The 26,182-nt window shown below is 28.5% G+C and overlaps 2 protein-coding genes across 5 annotated transcripts in view; one reads left to right on the top strand and one right to left on the bottom strand.

Annotated features, from left to right (window-relative positions):
• The window catches only part of LOC135949837 (bridge-like lipid transfer protein family member 3B), an 89,841-nt gene extending 85,298 nt beyond the window's left edge, over nt 1-4,543 (top strand). For all 3 annotated transcript variants that reach the window (XM_065499283.1, XM_065499282.1, XM_065499281.1), the window contains one exon: nt 3,366-4,543. In XM_065499283.1, the coding sequence (XP_065355355.1) occupies nt 3,366-3,422 (57 nt within the window). In that variant the 3' untranslated portion in view covers nt 3,423-4,543. The remainder of the gene's footprint in view (nt 1-3,365) is intronic.
• Nucleotides 4,544-15,330: 10,787 nt separating this feature from the next.
• Nucleotides 15,331-20,999, bottom strand: LOC135951857 (TBC1 domain family member 19). Of its 2 annotated transcripts, none has more exons than XM_065501593.1 (11): nt 20,794-20,999; nt 20,564-20,722; nt 20,194-20,368; nt 20,030-20,129; nt 19,882-19,942; nt 16,528-16,719; nt 16,203-16,470; nt 15,887-15,996; nt 15,732-15,823; nt 15,580-15,661; nt 15,331-15,504 (listed from the first exon to the last, which is right to left on the bottom strand). In XM_065501593.1, the coding sequence occupies exons 1-11, from the start codon at nt 20,893-20,895 to the stop codon at nt 15,331-15,333; spliced, it is 1,515 nt and encodes a 504-aa protein (XP_065357665.1). In that variant the 5' UTR covers nt 20,896-20,999. The 2 variants fall into 2 exon arrangements, with proteins under 2 accessions (XP_065357665.1, XP_065357666.1); XM_065501594.1 differs by having other exon boundaries at nt 20,036-20,129.
• Nucleotides 21,000-26,182: the final 5,183 nt, after the last annotated feature.

Below are 26,182 nucleotides of genomic sequence, written 5' to 3'. Positions count from 1 at the left end.
GAAGTGTTGTCGAGTTTAAGTTCTGAACGTGGACCTCATGGGCATCGATCCTCTTTTTTTGTTTGTGTTCCGATTTCAAAAAAATTACATATATAAAATCTCTTCATCATTTAGAAGCTACAAAAAACCTAGTCGTAGCTATCAATTATCTCTTATAGCTTAGGAGATATTCGCATTTGAAATTTAAATTTTCAACATTTTTACCCAACAACTGTTTTTAAACAGTTGTTTTTCAAATAGAAAAACAACTGTTTAAAAATAATGACTAACTCCAAAGTTATATGCATTTTAATTTAAAAAATTTTAAAAAGCCGATTTTCGCTAATTTTTTTGGAAAAAATAACTTTTTTTCTTTTTAAGTTATCGCAAAAAATTTCTAAAAGGATGTATAAGGAATTTATACTTTCTGAAAGCTAAGTTTTCATAAAATATTTTAATTGAAAAAAAATTCAAAATTTTTCTTACCGAGGGGACCAGGTCCATTCAAAAAACACCTATTTTTTATGTATAATTAAAATTTAGGGCAAAAATTCGCAAATCGTATATTCGATATCAAAATATGGTAACCGATTTTAGATGGCCCTATATGCTTTTAATTATTTTGTAAAGGGTTCCAATAACTCCGACCCTGGTATGGATATTATAGCCAAAAAACTAAAAATTTCCATTTTTGGGATTTTTCAACAATTTTTTGGAAATTGCGGTATTGATGACAATAAATTTCAAAATTCGTTTTTATTTTTCCATTTTAAATAGAAAATTTTACATAACTGTGAAATTTCATTAAAAACTATTTATAAATAACAGAGCTGTAAATTAATCAGTCATTTTAGAATTAATTCGCGAATCATTCACACAAAAAAATGAATTGAATGAAATTTGAGTCAATTCAAATGAATTTGGTAAAAATGAATTGCAATTCGTTTCCAATTCAAATGAATTGAATTGATTTTGAATTAATTCAATTCATTTACAATTCATTTGAATTGAATTGATTTTGAATTAATTCAAACGAATTTTAAAAAAAATTAGCAATTCATTTCCAACTCCGACGTGAAATTCGCAGCATATTTAGCAGATTCTTCAATGTCATTAAGTATGCAGTATAATTAATCGACGGTTAAAAAGTCTTCCTTTAAATATAATGCGCCGTTACCATCGTCAGCTGGTGTTGAAAGATAATTTTCGTACGCCTCTATTCTAAACATCCCTAAACGTGGATTTCTTTCAGATGATAATTTTGAAAAGCTATTGTTGTTTAAGGTGAATGATGCATTCTAATTAAATCTAATTAGCCTTATTTATGAAACTCAATTGTGTTTTGAACTACATACATTGTTATTTTTCCTGATTTTTGGAAGATAGTTTTATTTTTTTGAAATAAATATAATATAAATATTAGCAAAAAGTTTGTTGTTGGGTGGTCGTGGGTCACAAAATTTCAAAAATTATTAATTGCTTCTTGAATATTAAATATGTTTTGTCGTTCAGCGTATTTCAAAATAAAAATCAGTTCTTCTTGAAAAAATAAACTCCAAACACCATGTTTTCATTGATCAGGCGCGTATACAGGACAAGGCTTTTCAATTTTTGTACTGGATATTATCATTTTGGTAGGAGAAATCTTTCATTTCCCCTAGAGATCTGCTCTTGAATTTGATTGATTGCAACTCATTTTTGAATCATTCATTTGAATTGCTAATTCTTTTTTCTAATTCATTTGAATTAATTTAAATTCAATTCAAATGAATTGTAAATGAATTGCAACTCATTTTTACAAATTCAATTGAATTGGAAATGAATTGAAATTCATTTCTGCCTAATTCGTTTGAATTGATTCAAATTTCATTCAATTCATTTTTTCAATTCAATGAGTTAATTCAAAATTTAGCTAATTCATAATGAATTAAAATCAAAAAAGAATGATTCATTTACAGCTCTGATAAATAACAATTTTATTTCGATTCGAAAAATTTGTATCTATGCAAAAATTCAATATCAAACATGAATTTTTAATTGTCAAAAGTTATAAATATTTTTGAAAAATAGACAAATAGCATGAACGAAATTATATTATATCTCATCATAACATTTTCAATGTTATGTATAAATTTCCAAATAATCGAAAAAACCTTCTCCTGTAAAATTTGTGTTTTGTCGCTTACGATAATTTGGCGCTAAGGGCTCGATATCTTCGACTGATTTCTATATGATATATTTTGATGCACTTTTCTCTCAACATCGAGGAACTGGTAGTTAATATTCGTATGATACTTTGTAATGATAACACTTACATTTATCGCCAACAAATTTGTGATTATCGACTTAAATAGCTTAAGGACAAGGGTATATATTTGCCTTGATGATCTATTAGGACGCTTAGTGGGCCGCGAGTTGGATATCTATAAAAAAATGTTTTGTAACTCAAAATATTCAAAAACATTTTGGATTTTTTTTGGAAAATTTTATTTTTTTCCAAAATGGGCCCTTTTTTATACCTTTCACCATCGTGTAACTCAAAATATTCAATTTTGGACTTTTTTTTTGGTAAATTTAAATTTTTTTCCAAAATAGGCCCTTTTTATACCCTTCACCTTCGTGAGAAGGGTATATATAAGTTTGTCATTCCGTTTGTAATTTCCACAATATAATTTTCCGACCCTATAATGTATATATATTGTGGATCCTTATAGATATCGGAGTCGATTAAGCCATGTCCATCTGTCTGTCCGTCTGTCTGTTGAAATCAATTTTCTGAAGACCCCTGATATCTTCGGGATCCAAATCTTCAATAATTCTGTCAGACATGCTTTCGAGAAGTTTCCTATTTAAATTCAGCAAAATCGGTCCACAAATGGTTGAGATATGAGGAAAAAAAAATTTTAAAATTAAAAAAAAATTTTTAATAACAATTCGATAAAAAATGTTCCAAAAAATGAAGAAAACAACTTTGGAAAAAAAATAAATTTTTTTACCTAAAAATATTTATATGTTGTATTTCGAAGTAAGATTCGGCACAGGCGAATATAGCTCTCTTACATGTTTATTTTTTTTTGCTCAAAAGAAAGCTTAGATATTTTCCTTGAAGACCTCTTTAGTCGCTTATTGGGATGCGATATGGGATATTAGATACTCACTTATACAACCAATAAATTCTCTTAAAGAAATTTTTATTTTTTCAAATATTACAAATTTTGTTTTATAAACCTTTAATAAAATAAAAGTTTCCTTATGAATAACACCATAACACTTCATAATTATATTATTGTAATTTAAAAATCTTCAATATAATTTAAGAAATTCAAAATCTTTAAAAAAATATTTCTGTTTATTTTCATTATTTTCGTTTTACTCCAACAATTTAGCTGCAAGTGACATCTATGAGTATGAACAATAAGAAAAGTGAAGGCAATAGCAGGTAGCATAACTGCATGGATTGTATACAATGTTGTGGTGAAAATAATAATACATAAAATATACATTTTAATAAAAAACAAAACGTAAAGGAAAATCAAAAAAATTAAAAGTATTTATATTTCCAAAAAAAATACTGAAACATCTTCGTCAACATTCTGCATAACTAATAAATTTATTACTAAAAGGGTGTTTTTCTTAAGCTCAATAGAACTTGAAATTGTAATAAATATCATAAAGAAGTAAAGTTTAATAAAAAAAAAAAATTTAAATAATTGAGAGGTGTCAAATCGCAAGTCCAATTGACAGGTCCATTTCTCGAATTCAAGGTATTGCTTAATTTTGATTTCAATAAATTATTGGTTGCTTTGTTCAAGCGTCAATCTATTCATGAGATATGCCAGAGTATACTGATCATAAATGTCAAAAAGTGAGCACAGTATGACGCTCATTTGACAGTTAACCCTTTCTTAAGTTCTATCGGCCTTAAAAAAACACTCTTTACATTAACTCCAATACTACAACTAAAACTACTACTACAACTATTATTATTAAAATATATTTAATTAAAATTTTATACTTACAAACAAAGTTAATAATATTTTATTGTAAATATTGTTTATTTAACCTCACTATTAAACTTATTACCTTAATAACTAAATTATTTTCCAAAAAAAATTCAATAAATGTTAATCAATTCATAAAATTATTATTTCGTTTAAATAAAACTCTATTTATGTTGTTTAAAAAGACTGAAACTTAAGAAAAACAAATAGATATATTATAATTTTCTTCAAAAAATGTTAAGTTTTAATAAAATTTATATATAATTTTGGTTTATAAAACTGTTTTTTCCTTTTTATCATCTAACTAACTTATACAAGCTTTAATTAACTATATATTTTATTTTTTCATATTTAACTTATTTGTTTCAATTCAATTTTCTTTTACTTATTATATAAATAAAATGAAATAAAAACGCATTGTTGTGATTCATGATTCATATCAAAAATTATTAAAACAAAAAAGAAAAAACAAACGTAAATAACTTGTATTATTCTAAAATAAATTATTGAAAATGTAACTAATTGTATTATAAAATAAATATTAACAGCTGGATATTAACAAATTGGCCAAATTGATTAAATTAAATTAATGATTAAATATAATTAAGTATTAAATTTAATTACAAACAGAGATATTTTTTTTTGATTTTAATGAAAATAAATTATGCGAAAATTATAAAATATTTTATAGAGTTACTTTAATAGGGCAATTGAAAGCCAGAATTATACTTGGAAATGAAGAATAGGGAACTGAAAATGCATTTTATTAATAAAATTTTAATAACTTCTAAGACAAATAATCCCATAACTCCCAAAAAATAATAAAATAAAATTGGAAAAATTTAAATTTTTGGATTTTTGTCCATACGTACCACATTTGACTCGAAATTTTGACATAAAATGTGTAACATTTTGGAAGGACCGTGAAGGACCCCTACTAAATATTGAACACATTTCTTATGTTGAAATAATCTCTGCAATAATCGCGTCTTTTCTGTAAATCGAGTGGTTTGAAAAACGAGTAATTATCATAAACGAAAAATTTACAAATTTATGTTCTGTAAATTGCTCGTTTTTATACATTGAAACAGGTTCGATTACTCGAAAGTAAAATGAGTAAATCATGTGGATTCGATTTACAAAACATCAAAATATGTGAACTCGGATTCGATTTAATTAAAATAATAAAAATATTGTACATTTCTTAACATTCAGATGGGTTTTGAATAAAAATCGAAATTCAAAATTTCTCTTAAATTCAATATACGAAATATTGATTTGAAATTTTTTTCATGTGATCGGAAAGAGCATTTTCTAAACAAAAGAGTTATGTTTAGAGGAAGTCAAAATAAAATTCTGTACGAATTTAAAAAAGATGTCGGATATTTATTCAAAATTTGGAGAAATAAAAAAATAAATTGGGCATATGACTTAAAAATTAGGGATTTACAATATACATGGCGTATCTTTTCAACTCGGTTTTTGTTTTTAATAACTTATATGTCATTTTGAAGGATACATATCTGTCATTTATTCTCACTTAGTTATTGAACATTAAAGTGTAAACAACAAAGTCTTTTTTGCTTCGAAAATGTAGAATTTTGTACCAACAAAGCGTCACACGCGGGAAGTTTTTCTTTACTTCTTTAATTTGAAAAAAAGTGCCGCTGAAGTGCACCGATTGCTCACCAAAGCTTGTGGTGATTTTAACACGGAAGACAAAGATCGGCCAGGCCAGCCAAAAAAGTTTGAAGACCAAGAATTGAAGGCATTATTCCATGTAGATTTTTGCAAAATCATTGTGAGCTACTCAATTTCAAAACGTTTGCAAGTAGCAGAATTCATTAAAATGCTGGGAAATTGAAATGCTGCTTCAACGCTATAAAAGAATGTAATTTTTGCATCGAATCATTACTTGCGATGAAAAATGGATCCATTTACGATAACCCGAAGCGTAAGAGATCGTATGTGAAGCCGAATCGACACCAAAACCAAATATCCATGGCGCTAAGGTAATGCTTTGTATTTGGTGGGAGCAAAAGTGTCCTATCTATTATGAGCTGCTGAAATCTGGCCAGAACATAATAGGCAACCTGTAACGAAAGCAACTGATTTGTTTGAAGCGAGTCCAGAATAATCGGCCAGACATGAAGCCGTAATATTCCATCATGACAAACTATTTAGAAAGAAGTGGTTGGAAATTTTTGCCTCCCCCGCCTTATAGTCCAGACCTTTCCCCGTCCGACTACTATTTGTGTCGATCGATACATAACGCTCTCTCTGGGATATGCTTCACTTCAGAACAGAGTTATCTGAAATTGGCTTGATTCTGGCTCGGAATCCATATGTTACCAGAAAGATGGGAAAAGGTCGTAGCTAACAATGGCCAATACTTTGAATAAATTTATATTGTACAAATGTTTCAAAATAAAAGCTACAAATTTGAAGAAATATCGCATTTTTAAATCATACACCCAATAGATAGTGGAATCGATATAGCCATGTCCGTCTGTAAGTTGAAATAAAATTTTCGAAGCCACCAAATAACTTAAAATAAAATTTTATTAAAAAATCGACAGAGGTCGACTTTGACATCCTGTATATCGCCTTGTATTGCAACAGGGTGGTCAAAAATTTATTACCATTTTTTTTCTATTGGCCCAACTTTGCGTTGTGGAGAGATCTTTCCTGGGGATAACAGTTTTAGAGCTGTCGCTGGGTTGACAATGTTTGGGATAGTGAGACTCGGTTTGTATCGGAGCGTAGATCCATTTGTCGTGGAAACAATCTATTAATTGCATCACCGAGAATATATGGCAGCTTGAGTATATCGTTACCTTATTATAGAAAGGCCCTAACACGTGTTATTTTAAGTCGATATTTTTTTTTTAACTAATTATGATATATGAGCGGACCTTTTATCGGAATTAACGAAAATCTAGGCTTACAAAAAAAACATGAGTTAACTGAAAGGGCAACATTGCTCCCGTCAACAGGCATCTGTCAGTTGACTCCTGTCAAAATTTCAACAAGCTGCGTCATTAAGTTTGTATTTGAAAGCCATTTTTAGCAGAGCTTGACTTGAGGAGAAAATGTTAATTTAGTCCATCACTCAGACCAAGGCTAAGCTTGATAATAACTCTTGGAACTCCTCATCATCAATTTCAATGGTTTAAAAGTGGTTTACTGAATTTCGTTGTGGCCGTAAAACTACGAGAGATGCGGAACGTTCTGGAGACCCGAAACAATTGAAAAAAATCATGATATGGTGTTGCCCGATCGGAGATTGAACGTGCAAGAGATTGTGGAAGCCATAGGCATTTCATATGGCTCAGTGGTTTCAATTTTAAATGATCATTTGATGAGAAAGCTTTCCGCAAGATAGATGTCTCGGTTACTCACAATCGACCAGAAACGCAATTGTGTGACAACTTCGGGTTTGTTTTACCGCAATATGGACGAGTTTTAGCTACGTCTCGTATCCGTGAATCAACCACAACGCGCTAGAGACCAAACAGTAGTCGAAATAATGGATTTATCGGGATGAATCGGTTATCAAATACATATTTTGATTACCTCGACAAATCTTATATTTTGGATGGGATAGACAAATTGGAGAAACGTTGGACAAAGTGTATAGAGCTCAAAGGAGAATATGTTGAAAAATAAAATTCCATTCATAAAGTCAAGAACTAAATTTTACTGTCTCCTTTTCACTTCTCATTTTTCCATACATGGACCATTTCATTTTTAGGATTAATTATCTTAATCTAAGAAATGTTCATTTTATAACTCCAGAGACAATTTCGAATTCTAAATTATTATAAAGTATACTTAACATAGTTATACGCTTGCAAATAAATGTCAAGTTATTGGTTCAAAAAATTCAAGATCTAGTTTTTTATAAAGATATTCTTTATTTTCAAATCGATCGGTTTCCCTCGCATACCTAAAAAAATTTAACAAAAAGCTCAGTTTTAATAATTTTGCTAGAAATTTAAAAAAAATAATGCTGTAAATAAATTTTTAATTGATAATTTTTAAGTAATTTAAAATAGTAAGTAAATGATTTTATTGTTTGCTTTTAAAAGAAATTAAAAAGTAATATTTAACAAAAGAAAAAAAAGAAAAACATCTACAAACTCTACATTAAAATTACACGTCTTCACTGTGGCTTACTTTGTTTTCTATCTATTGAAATAAACAAAATAAATAAATAAATATTTTCTAAACAAAAAAACGTAAACAATATTAAACAAATTTTCTATTAAAAACTAAAAACGACGAAAATGTATTATAACTACAATATTAAAACAAGCTACAAAGAAATCAAAATAAAATTCAAATCAAAACAAAATAAAATAAACAAAACAAAAGAAATCCTTAAACAAAATTCTAAACTAAAGGAAATATTTACAATATTAATTAAAACAAACAAATAAATGATAAAAAATATGTGTATACATTATTAAAAATTAAAAATTAAACAACTATAAATTTAACTATATTGTAAAAGTTTAAAAAACAAAAACTAAACGTAGTTAGGTTTAACCAAAGAAATTGTAAATTAAAAAAAAAACATAATAATTTGAAATCAATTTAAAGCCATTCAAAATTCTTAACAAAACAAGTATTGTATTGTATTTTAAAGCCATATTTATTTATTACTGAATAACAAAACATCTACAAATTTTGTCATTAAACAGAGAAATTCCTTAAACATTTTTTAAAAAAAACTCATAATAACTTGCAAATAATTTTTATTCAAATATTATAACTAAATATAAAGATATTTGAAAACTATATATACAAGCATACCTATATATATAAAACCATTTATAAAAATAAAGAAAAGTTTAATCGTTGTTGTTCTATTCAGAATATTAAGAAAACAGAAATTTTAGGTACTATTTATGAAATTTGAATGTGTATTTATTATATTATTATTATTATAATTATTATAAAAATCAAACAAAACAAAACAGAAAATGAAAATTATATTGAAAATGAATAAAAAAGAAAATACAAATGATTTATTAATGAAATATAAAAATCATGAAAGAGTGTTTGATTTTATTTTATTCTCTACTTATACTGATACTTCTTAATATTTTAAAGTTTGAAACCCCCTGATTTTGTCATTGTTTTGATCAAATGCCAGCGCGCACTGTGAGTTAAGGTAGGGTCACATATGGGCAATTCCACGAGAATTACAAGCACGACTGAAAAAACAAAAACCCTTGCAACTTTTTTTCAAGATTATTTGAATAGAGAAAACACTAAAATGTTACTATGTGAAAGTACTTAGAGCTTATTACAACATTTTAAGGGCAAACCTAATAGTTTAAATTGGCTATATTTACTTTTATACCCTTGACCATGAGTGGCATATAAGTTTGTCATTCCGTTTGTAATTTCTACATTTTTCATTTCCGACCCTATAAAGTATATATATTCTGGATCCTTAAAGATAGAGGAGTCGGTTAAGCCATGTCCGTCGTTTTTAAAAAAAAAAAATTTAAATTTAGAAAAACAATTCGAAAAACTTTTTTTTCTCCAAAAAATGAAAAAACTGCAAAAAAAAATAAATTTTAAAATTTTTATTTTTTTTCATAAATGGGCTGATATTCTTTTACTACATATAAGAGAAAAATCTGTCACGTACGATATTAAATTTTATTTATTATAAAATCATCCAAAAAATTGATTTTATTTAAATATGATGGATTGTAAAGGAAACATATTTCGTTTAGTGTAAGAAATTAAAAGAAAACATAACGCCTCTCACGATTCGAATATTTTCAGATACTCTTATTTTTGCAAAATCTATTCCACTCTATAGGCATTCAAATGTCACGTACTATGACATGGAATTCCCCATATGGTAAATATTTGACGAAAAAGACTTAACCACTAAATAACATATACATATGGGGCATTTCATGTCAAGTGAACCAACTTTTGAAATCGATGTCTTCCGATCGGGATGAAATTTGCACCAAGGTTAGCTCTATTGGATAGTAACTCAGACACAATTTTTCAACAACATCGGTCGAGAACTCTCTGAGTTATAGGGGGTAAAATTTTGACAATTTGGTCAAACAGGGGTTTTTTCTTATCCATGTAACTTATTACCTATTGTTCTTAGCAAAATGTGTCCCAAATAGTATAGATAGCTATTTCTTCGATCTTTCGAAAAAAAATATTTAAAAAAAAAAATAAAAAATTTTTAATATTTTTTTTCCGAAATCAAAAACTTTTTTGACTTTTTTTTAAAATACGTCATTTTTTTATTTTATTTTTTTTTTCTTAAAATAAAGTTTAGATATTTTCCTTGAACACCTACTTGGTCGCTTAGTGGGATGCGAGTGGGATATCTATCAAAATAAATATTTTGTAACTCAAAACATAAAATTTTTGACTTTTTTTGCAAAATCAAAAACTTTGTTGACTTTTTTTTTCAAAATGGACCCTTTTTTAATTTTTTTTTAAGGTCAAACAAAAGCTTAGTGGGATGCGAGTGGGATATCTATCAAAATAAATATTTTTTAACTCAAGACTTACAATTTTTGACTTTTTTTTTTGCAAATACGATTTTTTTTCCAAATGGGCCCTTTTTTTAAAATTTTTTTTGTAGTCAAAAGAAAGCTTAGGTCCATTCCTTTAAGATATTTTTAGTCCCTTAGTGGGATGCGAGTGGGATATCTATCAAAATAAATATTTTGTAACGCAAGACATACAATTTTTTATTATACCCTTCAGCTTCGTGAGAAGGGTATATATAAGTTTGTCATTCCGTTTGTAATTTCTACATTTTTCATTTCCGACCCTATAAAGTATATATATTCTGGATCCTTATAGATAGCGGAGTCGATTAAGCCATGTCCGTCTGTCTGTCTGTCTGTCTGTCTGTCTGTCTGTCTGTCTGTCCGTCTGTCTGTCTGTCTGTCTGTTGAAATCAATTTTCTGAAGGCCCCAGATATCTCCGGGATCCAAATCTTCAACAATTCTGTCAGACATACTTTCGAGAATTTTGCTATTTAAAATCAGCAAAATCCGTCCATAAATAACGGAGATATGAGCAAAAATCCGAGACAACCTCTGAAAATTTCATCAAAAAACACAATGTATTGCATGCTTTGACAAAAAAACAACAAAACGTATGCTTGGGTGTGCAAGCTTTGTGTATTTGGTTTTTTTTTTGTTTTTTGTTTCTTTTGGCGTTGTTGTTGTTTTTAATACAACTACACGTTTGTTTGGTTGTGTGTTGGTTTTTTTGACAAAAAAGCAACAAAACGTATGTTTTTGGATGTGCATGCTTTGCGTATTTTGTTTTTTTTGGCGTTGTTGTTGTTTTTTATACAATTAAACGTATGTTTGGATGTGTGTTGGTTTCATTGCCTTGCGTATTTTGTTTTTTCTTTTGGTGTTTTGTTTCGTTTGGCGTTGTTGTTGTTTTTTGTGTTCTTGATAAATTTAGGATGCTGTACGCTGAAAGTGGGCAATGTACATACATACATATATACTAATTATAAAAAATAATAATGCATCCACAACAAAGGTGAAGGGTATATAAGATTCGGCATAGCCGAATATAGCACTCTTACTTGTTTTTTTTTTGCAAAATCAAAATTTTTTTCCAATATGGGCCCTTTTTTAATTTTTTTTTTTGCTCAAAAGAAAGCCTAGGTCCATTCCTTTAAGATATTTTTAGTCCCTTAGTGGGATGCGAGTGGGATATCTATCAAAATAAATGTTTTAACACAAAAATTGTATGTCTTGAGTTACAAAACATTTATTTTGATATATATCCCACTCGCATCCCACTAAGCGATCAAAACCATCTTAAAGGAATAGGCCTAAGCTTTCTTTATAGCAAAAAAAAAAAATTACAAAAAGGGCCCATTTTAAAAAAAAGTCAAAAAAGTTTTTGATTTTGCCAAAAAATCAAAAATTGTATATCTTGAGTTACAAAATATTTATTTTGATAGATATCCCACTCGTATCCCACTAAGGGACCTAAAATATCTTAAAGGAATGGACCTAAGCTTTCTTTTGACTAAAAAAAAATTTTTAAAAAAGGGCCCATTTTGAAAAAAAATTCGAATTTGCAAAAAAAAAGTCAATAATTGAATGTCTTGAGTTACAACATTTTTATTTTAATAGATATCCTACTCACATCTTCCTAAGTGACAAAATAGGTCTTAAAGGAAAAGACCTAAGCTTTCTTTTGAGCAAAAAAAAATTTTTAAAAAAAAGTCCCATATTGGAAAAAAATTTCGATTTTGCCAAAAAAAATTAAAAAATTGTTACAAAATATTTATTTTGATAGATATCCCACTCGCATCCCACTAAGGGACTAAAAATATCTTAAAGGAATGGACCTAGGCTTTCTTTTGAGCAAAAAAAAAATTAAAAAAGGGCCCATATTGGAAAAAAATTTTGATTTTGCAAAAAAAAAATAAAAAATTGTATGTCTTGCGTTACAAAATATTTATTTTGATAGATATCCCACTCGCATCCCACTAAGGGACTAAAAATATCTTAAAGGAATGGACCTAAGCTTTCTTTTGACTACAAAAAAAATTTTAAAAAAAGGGCCCATTTGGAAAAAAAATCGTATTTGCAAAAAAAAAAAGTCAAAAATTGTAAGTCTTGAGTTAAAAAATATTTATTTTGATAGATATCCCACTCGCATCCCACTAAGCGACCAAAAGGGTCTTCAAGGATAATATCTAAGCTTTTGTTTGACCTAAAAAAAAAAATTAAAAAAGGGTCCATTTTGAAAAAAAAAGTCAACAAAGTTTTTGATTTTGCAAAAAAAGTCAAAAATTTTATGTTTTGAGTTACAAAATATTTATTTTGATAGATATCCCACTCGCATCCCACTAAGCGACCAAGTAGGTGTTCAAGGAAAATATCTAAACTTTATTTTAAGAAAAAAAAAATAAAATAAAAAAATGACGTATTTTAAAAAAAAGTCAAAAAAGTTTTTGATTTCGGAAAAAAAATATTAAAAATTTTTTATTTTTTTTTTTAAATATTTTTTTTCGAAAGATCGAAGAAATAGCTATCTATACTATTTGGGACACATTTTGCTAAGAACAATAGGTAATAAGTTACATGGATAAGAAAAAAACCCCTGTTTGACCAAATTGTCAAAATTTTACCCCCTATAACTCAGAGAGTTCTCGACCGATGTTGTTGAAAAATTGTGTCTGAGTTACTATCCAATAGAGCTAACCTTGGTGCAAATTTCATCCCGATCGGAAGACATCGATTTCAAAAGTTGGTTCACTTGACATGAAATGCCCCATATATATATTTGAATTCATTATTCATTTCAAAAATTTATTTTGCTCAAAACAAGTATTTGGTTTTATTTGATGCTGTTTGATCTTACAAAACACTTGTAAGAGCTATATTCGGATGTGCCGAATCTATAAACCCTTCAGTATTAATTTATACTTAAATAAAATAAAAATTTTAAATATTTTTTTTGGTAAAAATTTAAAATTTTTTTAAACATTTTTTTTTAATTTTTTAGGTAAACAAAATTAAAAAACCCTTTTTTTTAATTTAAAAAATTTTTTATTTATTTATTTGTGAAGAAAAATTCGAGTTAAACTACATTTTTCTCGATTTTGAACCATTGTAGGTCCAACTTATTATGGCCTGTATGTTGAAATCAAATTTCACTGCCATGGCTATACCCAGCAAAAACTTTACTTACTTAGAAATATTGCAGCCAAGGCATAACTATTTATTATTTGACTGAAACACTACTTACCTTTGTTCGAGATTTTTAAAAAAAATCATGGGTCAAGCTTACAAATGTACTTACATTCAGCACCGGTATAAGTAGTTACAATCAAAACATGAATATGTAGCTAAACTCATTACAAAATAATGTATGTGGTAACTAGTTGCCATTACAAAAATTCAAAAAAATTTTTGCTGGGTATCGACTCCGCAATCTATAACGATCAAGAATAAATATTTTTTTTAAATAATTCGATAGCTTGTGAACGATTGGAGATATCACATAGTCAGTGCTGAGACGTTTTTACGTTGATTTGAATATAAATGGGAGGCTAGTGCACAACCCCCAAAATGTGGTCACCTCGGTGCTAACAAATTTTACAAAAAATTAAAATCTTATTTGAATTATAAATCAAGTAAGAAAGTATGGTCGGTCAAGCCCGACCATATAATACCATATACCAAGTAAAATATCAATAACTTATATTCGTGAGTGATTTTCGGAAGTGGACCTTATATGGGAGCTATGACCAATTATGGACCGATCACCATAAAAATAGGTCGTAGGGTTTATGTCTATATTAAAGTTATTTATGTTGAATTTTATGTGTATACCAAAATTTTTAAAAGATTTATGCACATTAAAGTGATTTTTAGAAACGGGTCTTATATGGGAGCTATGACTAATTATGGACCGATCGTAATAAAATTTGGTGACATGAATTTTGTATATATAAAACTTATTTGGAGCGAAATTTGTGTTGATACATATATAAATTAAACATTTATGACTGATAAAGTCCAATTTCTGAAGGACATTTGTATGGGGGCTATGTGAAATAATGGTCCGATTTCAGCCAGTTTCAATAGGCTTGATCCTTGGGTCGAAAAATTATATGTACCAAATTTGATCGAAATATTTTCAAAATTGCGATCTGTACTTTGCGCACAAGGTCTACATGGACAGCCAGCCAGACGGACGGACGGACATCAGAAAAGGATTCTAAGTCGATCGGTATACTTTAGACCAATATTTGTGGGCGTTTCAAACATCTGCACAAACGCATTATACCCTCCCCTCTATGGTGGTGTAGGGTATAAATACTAGTTTTGGAACTCAGTATATTGTCACGTTTTAACCTTTTCAAAACGTTTGGTTTATTTCCTTTAAATAAACCGGATACTTTTGATTGCAAATAAAATCCGTTTAGTAGTTTAAAAATTGTAACAACTCTTTATTTAATTAAAATGTACAACAACAGAATTAAATAGTCACTCAATGTTTTTTATACACGTTTATAAATTCGCAGAAATAAAGACACACGTCATAATGTACACGAATTCACTTGAAAAACACAGCACACTTTAAGGCACTCAATTGATGTTTATTTGAATAGCGGAGCGGCCTCTTTTATAAAAACATTTTTGAAAATATTTTTCACATTTTAGGAATTTTGGTATTTAAGTCCAGATAATGGCAAATCTTATCAAAACACCTTTCGTTCTATATAATTTCCATATATTTTCTCACAATTCTCTAAATTTATTTAATAATACAAAATAAATACTAAATTTTACTATACATTTATTAATCTCTACTCAAAGCCAATTGTACTAAAGGCAACACCTTTATCGAGGACAAATCCGCCAATATTGCTTCAATACTATCCAATGAGGTGACTTGCATGATGCTCTCTTTACGAAATGATAAAATAATTATGGCAAATATGGATAAAATTTCTAAACTATCAAAGCCCAAGATCTGCAATGAAAATTAAAATGAAATTTAAATTGTAAATAAAAGAAGATTCATTGAAGTGGTAATGTAAGTATTTACCAAATCCCATAATACCAGTAATTGATCTGGAGGCAAGTGACCACTAAATGCTCTCATTAACCATTTGAATACAACACGTATGCTGAAATAATTGGAAAATATATTTTTTTAATAAAAGAAACGCCATTTTATTTATTACAGTTTAAACTTACGGTTGAATTTGTAGCTCTCGAAAGTGGGACCATAATTGTGGCTCATGGGTTTGTAAGAGTTTCTCAAATAGTAAACATATGCTGACAATACCCTGTCAATGGATAATTTGGTTATATAAAAGACAAATTTTTATTTAAAGTTTCTATAAATTTACCTGAGGATGGGTATTTATTGTGGTCAAACGATGGCAGTATCTAATGTAAAAGGCTCGAAAAGTAAAATACAAGCTAATGGGTGAGTCATATAAATAACAAAATGGAGCAGCTGTAAGAGAAAAATTTAAAGTGATTTTAACCAAAGTATTTATAACATGAAGTTAGAGTTAGGTACATTTTCACTAACTCATGATTAGAGTTAGGTACTGTATACTGTAATATATACCCTTGCCCACTCATGCTGAAGGGTATAAAAAATGTTGAGTGCAACTATTTATAAAAGAAAATTATTGAAAAAAAGAATATTTGTCTTACCAAACATACAAATACCATGAAATGGTACCACCCCCGACGGTGGAGCCTCATAATGTTTACCCTTTACCGGATAGTGTTCGAACTGTATCATTTGAGCGATTTCAGTGTCACGTGAGAAACACAACATCACCTGATACAAAACATCTTCAAACACAAAATACTGATCATCATTGGAAGCGGTAAGTTGTATGTCTTTAAAAACCAATTTATCCACTATATGATCGGTGGCCAGCACCATATTCTTTAACTTGTTCCAGTGATCAATGTCCTAAAAAAAAATTATATTTTTTAAAAATTTATTTTAAACATACTTAAACTAACCTACATAGTCGTTGACATGACTGCCTAAAACATAGGCCCACAAAGCTCCTCTATAGGGAGCGGGAGTATTGCCTTTTCTTAGTAAATGTTGACAGAGGACGGCATGTTTTGACTCCAGCACCCGATGACATTGTAAATTTATATCGGCTGCACCGGCATACGATTCATTGCGCATTAGGTCGTTATAATGATTTCTCTGCAAAAAGGAAATGCATATCAGTAATTATTATTAATTGAGGCTTATAATAGAATAGAGCTTCGAATTAATTCAATGTATGTTTTCTTCGGTAAAATCTTAATTCAGAATTAAAAATATCATCAATTCATTCTAGCTTCATTCAAATGCTTTTTTTATACCCTTTACCTTCGTGAGAAGGGTATATATAAGTTTGTCATTCCGTTTGTAATTTCTAAATTTTTCATTTCCGACCCTATAAAGTATATATATTCTGGATCCTTATAGATAGTGGAGTCGCTTAAGCTATGCCCGTCTGTCTGTGTGTCTGTTGAAATCAATTTTCTGAAGACCGCAGGTATCTTCGGGATCCAAATCTTTAATAATGCTGTCAGACATGCTTTCGAGAAGTTTGCTATTAAAAATTAGCAAAATCGGTCCACAAATGACTGAGATATGAGGAAAAAACCAGGACAACCGATTTTTGACCTATATCTGTATTACTAAGTCATAATATAGACAATATGGATATCTAATGATAGATATTTCAAAGACCTTTGCAGCGACGTATATAAAACCATAGTAAGTTGGACCTACAATGGGTCAAAATCGGAAAATATTTTTTAACCAGATTTCCTTTTCACCAAAAGTTTTTTGAAAAAATTTTAAAATTTAAATGTTAAAAAAACAATTCAAAAATTTTTTTTTCCAAAAAATTAAAAAACAAAAAAAATAAATTTTGTTCACCTAAAGATATTTAAAACTTTTATTTTAAAGTATAATTTGGTGAAGCCCTCTTACTTGTTAATATATAGATTTGAGTTGAAGACAAATTTAATGATTCAATCAATTTTATTGAGTTATTTTGTAATGGACATGAATTAAAACTAGAATGATTAAAAAGGAATTAATTCAATAACTGAATGAATTCTACAAATAATAAAAATCAGTACATTTGAAGATCTAATGGAATGGTTACGAAATAAAATTTAGTTTGATTTTGGAAATTTAATTATAAAATAATTATTCCCAACCTTTGTAATATACTTAATTATCCCAGTTGGAAATTCAATTTTAGAACATGCATTGGATTAGCAAGAAAAAAAATTCTCAGGTTTTGAATGTGAAAACTGCTTTTGTCCTAAGAATATTTGACCAAATGTCATGCGGTGTATTCAGATATCTAAACAGAGTCGAATTCAAATTTCACACAGTCAAACGAATGATTCTGTTTACACAGAAAAGTTTCGAAAGAATTAATTCTTAGTTGAACTATCAAGATCAAATTAAATTTAATATCATAATTTAAATTTTAAATTCATTAAATGATTCCTCATGAATTAATTCATAGGCTTAATTACTTAGTACTTCAAACGTATTGAATTTTTTCCTTTGTAAATTCATTCTTTATAGAATTAGTTCCTTATTGAATAATTAAAATATTCATTAATTCGAAATAGCTTAATAAATTATTGAATTTTGCTTTAATTCAAATCTATTAGAAATAGTAGGCTTTAGATAAATTTGTTCAATTCATTTTGAAATATGTATAATAAAAAATATTTCCATTCAATTATTGAATTAACATAAAACCATTAAAAGGTTGAATGAATTTAATTATGAATTAATTCCATTAAAAACTAATTCAACAATTAATGAATTCTATTCAAATAAAAGTGTTTAGGTTTCCAAATCGGACAAATTTTCACAAGAATATTTTTTTTTTAGAAAATAAGAAGAAAATTAAGGAATTTTCTTCTTAAAGTTACAATATTATTTCCGCACAGATACTCGATTATATTTTTTAGGTTTTTTTCAATACCAGCAACAGAAAGTCACTTGATTTAAATAACCAAATTTTTGTTAGCCCAATGCAAACTGTCATTTATACTGAATTATTTGATTAGCGATAAATTCGGTTATCACAACTAAAACAATTTTCTCTGTGTGAAAAAACAGAAAATTTTGTATTTAAAATAGGAAAATTAACATTTCAAGTGGGTGAAGAATTATTGAGATGCTTTACATTAAAACTTCCATTAATATTTAAAGAAAACAAGTTCGACTGTGCCGAATCTTATATACCATTCACCAAATTATACTTCAAAATAAAAATGTTAAATATTTTTAGGTAAACAAAATTTATTTTTTTTCCAAAATTTTTTCGAATTGTTTTTTTTTAAATTTTTAATTTTTTTTAATATTTAGCAAAAAAAAACTTTTGGTGAAAAAAAAAATCGGGTTAAAAAATATTTTGACCCATAGTAGGTCCAACTTACTATGGTTTATATATGTCGTTGCAAAGGTCCTTGAAATGTCTATCATTTGATATCCATATTGTCTATATTAATGACTTAGTAATCCAGATATACTGGGTCAAAAATAGGTCAAAAATCGAGGTTATCCTGGATTTTCTCGATTTTAAATAGCCAGAGCCGGAAGAATTCCGGAGATATTGATGTATGAATTGCGTAAGTTATTTGGGGGCTTCGGAAAGTTGATTTCAACAGACATACAGACTTACATGGCTAAATCGACTCCGCTATCTATAAGGATCCAGAATATATATACTTTGGGATCCTTAGACCGAACCGAGTCTATAGCGGATATATTGATGAATAAATCATGTATGTAAGTTATTTGGGGGCTACGGAAACTTGATTTCAACATACAGACAGTACAGATGGATAGACGGTCAGACGGACATGGCTATATAGACTTCGCTATCTATAACGATCCAGATTATATGTATATACTTTGTGGGGTCGCAAATGAAAAATGTAGAAATTACAAACGGAATGACAAACTTATAAATCCTTATCTTATTCTTGGGTATAAAAATAAGAATATTTCGGCCCACTTAATTAAATTTCTGTTGGTACAAAAAATGTATGCCGATAAATGTTCATGGCCCGAGACTTTCGGGATTGTCATAGAATCCAATCATTGTCGAAATCGAGTTTGGAAACGACAAAAAATCTACATTGGTCTGGTGAAATCGAAAGTTATCGGTTCTATATTCGATATAGAATTGAATTCTTTATCGATTCCAACAATGATTGGATTCTATGACAACCCAGTATGTTCGGTTCTTCTGGTTTAGGTTTTACTAGACATAAGTGATCAACATTTTATAATGTAATAGAAAAGGTATATAGAGTTTAAACTCCAATAAATAATTACCAATTCAAATAAATTCTTAACTGGCAGTGATATATGCGAAAATTCCCATTTCGGCACCTGTCTAATAGTAACAAAAAAAAAAAAAAAATAAAAGTATAAAAAAAGAAACACTTTCAATTAACATATAATTTAAATCAAAATTAATTACACCAACTCTGTATTTTCCGAAGACTTTATGGGTCCCTTCAAAGACAGCAAAACATCTAAAATGTCCTTAGGAGCATACACGGGTCTATAGTTGGCTAAATCTTTAGAGAATAATAACAAATAAATTTGTGTTTAAAGTTTTATAATTTAAACAAAATCTCTCACCTATAGTATAATTACTTAATTCATCCCATTTATTGAGTAATTCCTCACGATCTGTTGATATACGCGGTTGACCCTGACAAGCCATTTTCAATTCAGAACACATGGCATTTAAACTTTTACGCACACGTCGATCCCATTGTACGCCAGCACGTTTTAAGTAGCCCAAGGGGTCGTTCTGAGAAATAATTAAAATTTTAAAAAATTTTCAATTCAATCGAATTTCACCCAGAGAAATTAGCTCCATTGAGTGAACAGAATTTGCAGCAAATCGATAATAGAATTCTTTTGTTGTTGCATTAAAATTTTAGATGGCCGATTCATTTGGTTGCCACAACGAATCTAATTTCTCTCTGTGACTGCAAAACTATACCATATTTGTGTGCGACACTTTCTCTTCCGGTTTCAATTTACTCCGCACCAAATGAAATATAATATTTCGTATATCGGTTTCAATGCCAGCATTTTTAATGGCATCCTCTAAAGTATTGCACATATCATTACGATCCACACTGGGACTGCACACTAATTTCTATAAATTTAAATAAACTCTTGTATTGGATATGTAGATGCCAAAAATAATATTTTGAAAATCCCACGTACCTGAACATTTTGATAAAGTGGCTCATAATTTTTTAATGTCTTAATTGTACTGATTAACTTGGCAGCCGTATGATGAATGCTGGCGTCTTGTAATTCTTCCATTTTATCTATTTATTTTGTTGTATTTTCAAATTTAATTGTACTAAAATATTTTTTGCTTGTAAATTTATGATGACACTAAATTTTGCAGAATTTCTTTTATTTAAACAAATGTTTTTGTATAAAGAAAAATGTTTATAAATAAAAGTGTTTTGTAAATAAAACTTACTGAAAGACTTTTGTATGTAAAATATTGAAATTGAAATTTGATTATCGATTAAACAATTTGGTTTTGAAAATGTTTGTGTTATTAATATTAAGAATAATACTTGTAAACAAAGAAATAGTTTAGGTTTTATTATGCATTCGGTTGCCAAGACAATAAATTTTCTATAGTAAAAATAATAAATTTCATATGACACAACATAATTCCTATAGAATTCGGGAGTTTCAGATGTAGAAAAATATGTAATTAAAGAACTGATCATATTTTCCATGTAGTCTAGTTAATCGTATTATATAGTTATATTTTGCCAAGTATTTATTTTTCTTTAATTCATCATTTAATTTCGTTCGTTATTAATACTTCACTCCTTTTATATGGAGTGAATATGTTTATTATTTTTGAATGTTTGAGTAAATTAAATTTTCTTGATAACTTTTCAGCATAAAGTCGATTGTTCGAACGCTAATTCCTGCAGCAGTTCCTACAACAATAATACATTTTTTCAGTTATGAGATACTTCTTTTGGCACCCTATACTTCGGCTGTGCCGAATCTTGTATACCCATCATCAATGTGACAATAATTTTTTTCTTATAGTGGTTGTATGGGGGTAGGGTCAATTATGGACCGATCCTCACAAAAATAGGTAGAAAGATTTAGGTTCATATAAAACTTGTTTATGTCTAATTTCATCGCGATATTAATTATTATAAGACAATTATGATTGATGAACTAGGGACAAATGTTGTCCAATTTCCGCCAAACTCTAGAGTATAATTTCAGAGTACTGAACACTAATTTGTGCAAAATTAAGAATTTCCGTTAATCGACACATTTATGACTGCTCCATAAGTATTCCCGGGGGACATTTGCATGGGGGCTAGGTGAAATCATGGACCGATGTTGACCATTTTCAATACAAACTTTATCAACAGAGAGTATTTGTAAGAGTATTTTCGTTTGGGACCTATCGTCTTTTCAACAGACAGATGGACGGACATAGCTAGATCCTCTTAGAACCAAATGAGGACCCAGAATATATTTGATTGTTGGTATAAAAATGCAGCAAAAACTTTTGCAAATATCCCTAATTGTCAGTTTTGAAATTTGTGAAATAAACAGATACAGAATGCACGTTGACAAGCCATGGAACATTATTATACTCCCCTCTAGTGGAATTAGGGTTGCCAGCCGTGATGGACTTGGCTGGATTGTCCAGCTTTTGCGATGCCTGTCCAGTTTCAAGCTAAAATTGAATTTGTCCAGCTAAATAGAAATTTTGGACAATAATATCCATAAATGAAAATTTACTTACTACTAAGTAGTACACAGTAATAACATATGCAAAAACGTGTATGTATTTTTTGAAGAAAGGAACAAAACAAATGTCAGAAAGTTCTATGGGAATACCTGTCATATGGAACTTCTGCTAATGATGCCAATGAAGAAGAAAAATATAAACGTGAAGGATTATTAGAAGCATATTAATATTTTATGCAAAACATAATGCAGGAATTTACAGCTCTTGAGAATGACTCTTGTACAGTTTTAGAGTTGCATGATATAATGACCGTATTTAAGAATAGCCTCAAATGTAGAACATATAAGAAATTTTTTGGAACCAAAGTTAACACCATTTTGAAAAAAAGAACGCCTAATGAACATAAAACTTTTAAGACGGAATTAGAAGACTTTTTAAGAACAGCGGTTAGATATTTAGAAAATCGTTACGACTTTGGTGATGTCTCCTCTTTTTTAAAAAGTAACATTTTTAAATTTATAAAATGTCCTATTTTCTTGGGAAGATTTACAAAATGCTTGAAATATCTGAAGAACTGCGCCTTCGCGAAGCTTATAAACAAATACCAAGAGATTTGTCAAATGATATGGTTCTATTTTGTTTATCGAAAGTGAAAATAATGAATTCGAGAATTTTAGAAAAGTCGTATGTTTCGTATTTACAATACCAGATTCCTATTTTAAACAATCTCTATACTATGGAAAGAAACCAAATATCATTGGAACTGGTTTGAGCTGAAATATTAATACGAACAAATTTAGAGGAATCTTGTACAGATTTTAAAAATTATTTACAAATCTCTAAAGGTTTGGATTTTGCCAAATCCGTAAGCTTAAAAACGAAATAAAGTGGCAGTGTTTTTAGTATTCAATTTCAATTTATTACTTTTTATTCTTTCGATTTTGCAATTGATATTATTGTGCCATAGATTTTTCGATAGTTTTTGGTATGAAAAAAAAAAAATAATTTTCGAGGCGCCTAATTTTCAGAAAAAGTAAAAAAATTTACCTTTTCTCAACTTTTATTTTTTAAGGTTTTTTTAGTAGGTAATAAAACCTTAAACTTGAAAAGCGAACAAGTGAGGACATACAAATACCATTTTCAAAAGATTTTTAAACGCCCCCAAAATTTTGAGTTATTTTGAAACAAATTTTAAACAGTTACGGAAAGGCAAAGAATTAAACTTTCAGAAAATGTACAGTGAATGTCACTTAAAATCGTACACCATCGTAGTCAAATTTTATTCATTAGTTTTAGAAAGTTGATGTTTTGGAAATATTTTAAAATGCTATTTTTATATTGTGTGTGCTATTACCTATCAGAAAATTGGGTATAATTTTAATTGCCCTTATCCACAAATAAAAAAATTGGGTAAGACTGTCAGTGCCCAGAATATCAACGCTTCATTTAAAATCCTAAAGGCACTAAAAAATAGCAAATGATACCCTACAAAGTATTAGGATTATTTAATATTAGCATTTTTTTAATTTTTAAAGTTTTAATTATAATTTAATATAATTGTACGAATTTAAGTGAAATATGAATTTTGTGATGTTCTTTGATTTTCATCAATATTTTTTTAACGAATTGAGGTTTTGTCAAAGCGGGCAAGGTTTGTGGAACTTCTGAGGAGTAAATAAAGGCTTTTTATATAAGTATTTGATACTGTTGAAAACATTATGACCTGAGGATTGATATTTTAGTAAAATTAAATAATTTTATAAAATTTTGGGACTTCATTTACCTTAAAAACTAAAAAACTTTCATATGGTGATTTTCCACGAATAAAAATATAAAATTTGATTTAATGTAAAATTTTAACGGTTAAAGATATCATAACAAAATTGGGAACTAATTTAGATCCAAATGTCCTTAAATTAATGACATTATAATTTTTGACATTTTTTGTAGATATTCTTAAGGACTATTTATATTTTAAATTTCAGCTCATTCGGATCATAAATAAATTTTTGGGAATTTTTTTAAAAATTTTGAGACCCGAGGTGACCAACTTTGAGGTGGCACAAACTGGCCCGTATTACCCCTAGGAAGCTGAATATAATTCAACTCAAAAACACCTCAGCTCTAACCATGTGAAATTTTGTAATAATATCTCCAATAGTTCCCGAGATACCGAATTATTTCCAAAAAAAAAGTTTCTAAACCACTGTGCCACGCTAGGTCGTTTTCCAAGTTTTTTTTTTGCTGTCTCACAGTGTAATACATATATATTTTGATTACAATAGTTAAAAATATATTTGAAAAAAATTATTTACACAAAACCAAAATTAAAGTTTTCTCAGTATTTTTTTTTTAATGTCCAGTTTTTTTTGATTTGTCCAGCTTTTTAAAGCCAAATGTCCAGCTATTTGGGAATCTGAATCTGGCATCCCTAAGTGGAATAGTAGATTTCCTGAATAAATAAGTCAAGACAATTGGTTACTTATATATCCTATGTAATCTAGCGTGAAGAGAATTGTCACTTAACTGTCTCTAAGTAATCTAGAGTGTAATAACTTTAAACGTTTATTTTGTACTGTACTTTAAAATGTAGTTATTCTACGCACCAGAAGTATTATGAGATGTTCCTTTAACTGACTATTTGAGTTCAATTAGCACCAGTACATGTTAAAATAAATAGTTAAGTAGCTAATCAAGTAACCAGTTAGGTAGTTAGTAAGGTAACTGACTCTATGTGACCAGTATGTGAATCCAATTAACTACTTTGGACAAATTTGGCAGTTTCTTCATCGTCTGCAGCCAACTTCACTACCACCAAATTTGATTTTCCAAAAGCTCAGCATTGTAGCTTTGAATTGATTAATTCAACACAGCTTTTTTCATAATTAAAAGACGTCTGCTTCATTCAGAGGCTTTTATTTTAAAAGAATTTATTAATTGTCGAATTAATGCATAATAAAATTAATTCAATCCGATTAAATTAAATCCAAATTGAATGAAAATATTTTTTCTTCATTGAATTTGTTTTGGATTTTTTTTCATTTATAAAATGTATTAAAACAAGTAAAAAAAAAATTAAAATTTATTACTGAAAAAGATTTTATGGGGAAAAATAGTTTATATTTCTTTTTTAATTTTTTTCAAAATTTTTTTTTAATTTATTAGTTAAAATAATTTTATGATAAAAAAAAATTGTTGGCGAAAAAAATCGGGTTTATGGCCATATATACGCCGTTGCAAAGGTCTTTGAAATATCTATAATTAGATATCCATATTGTCTATATTAATGACTTGGTAATCCAGATCCAAAAAAAACTGAAGTTGTCCTGGTTTTTTCCTTATATCTCAACCATTTGTGAGCTAATTTTCTCGATTTTAAATAGCAACCGAACCGGGTCTATAGCGGATATATTGATGTATGAATTACGTATGTAAGTTATTTGGGGGCTACGGAAAGTTGATTTCAACATACAGACGAACATGCCTATATCGACTCCTCTATCTATAATGATCCAGAATATTCATTGTGGCGTTGTAAATGACTAATGTAGAAAAATGCCACCCCTGGTGAAGGGTATAAAAATGTGTAAAACCTATTTGTAATAGATTTGAATTGAAGAATAATTCAATACATTTTATGAAACTATTTTGCAATGAATTAAAAAAAAACTTGAATGATTCAATAGAGAATGAATTTTATATAAAGAATGAATTATCAATGAAATGAACTCAATACGTTTGAGTAATAAGTCAAACAAAAATAACACAAATCATATGTCTGGAACAATAACAAAATACATTGACAAAAAATGTATTTTGTTGATATGAGAGTTAGGTTTTTGACAATTACATACGCCTTGTCTC

This window comes from Calliphora vicina, chromosome 2, assembly GCF_958450345.1.
Source record: "Calliphora vicina chromosome 2, idCalVici1.1, whole genome shotgun sequence".
In the NCBI taxonomy this organism is placed as follows: Eukaryota; Metazoa; Arthropoda; class Insecta; order Diptera; family Calliphoridae; genus Calliphora; species Calliphora vicina.
This window is presented reverse-complemented; position numbering and strand designations above follow the sequence as displayed.

Coding starts and splice junctions, on each gene's coding strand:
- LOC135951857 (XM_065501593.1), bottom strand. CDS start 20,895: ATGGAAGAATTACAAGACGCCAGCATTCATCATACGGCTGCCAAGTTA. Junction 20,369..20,563: donor AAGTGTCGCACACAAATATG/GTATAGTTTTGC, acceptor ATTATTTCTCAG/AACGACCCCTTGGGCTACTT. Junction 16,471..16,527: donor GCAGTCATGTCAACGACTAT/GTAGGTTAGTTT, acceptor ATTTTTTTTTAG/GACATTGATCACTGGAACAA.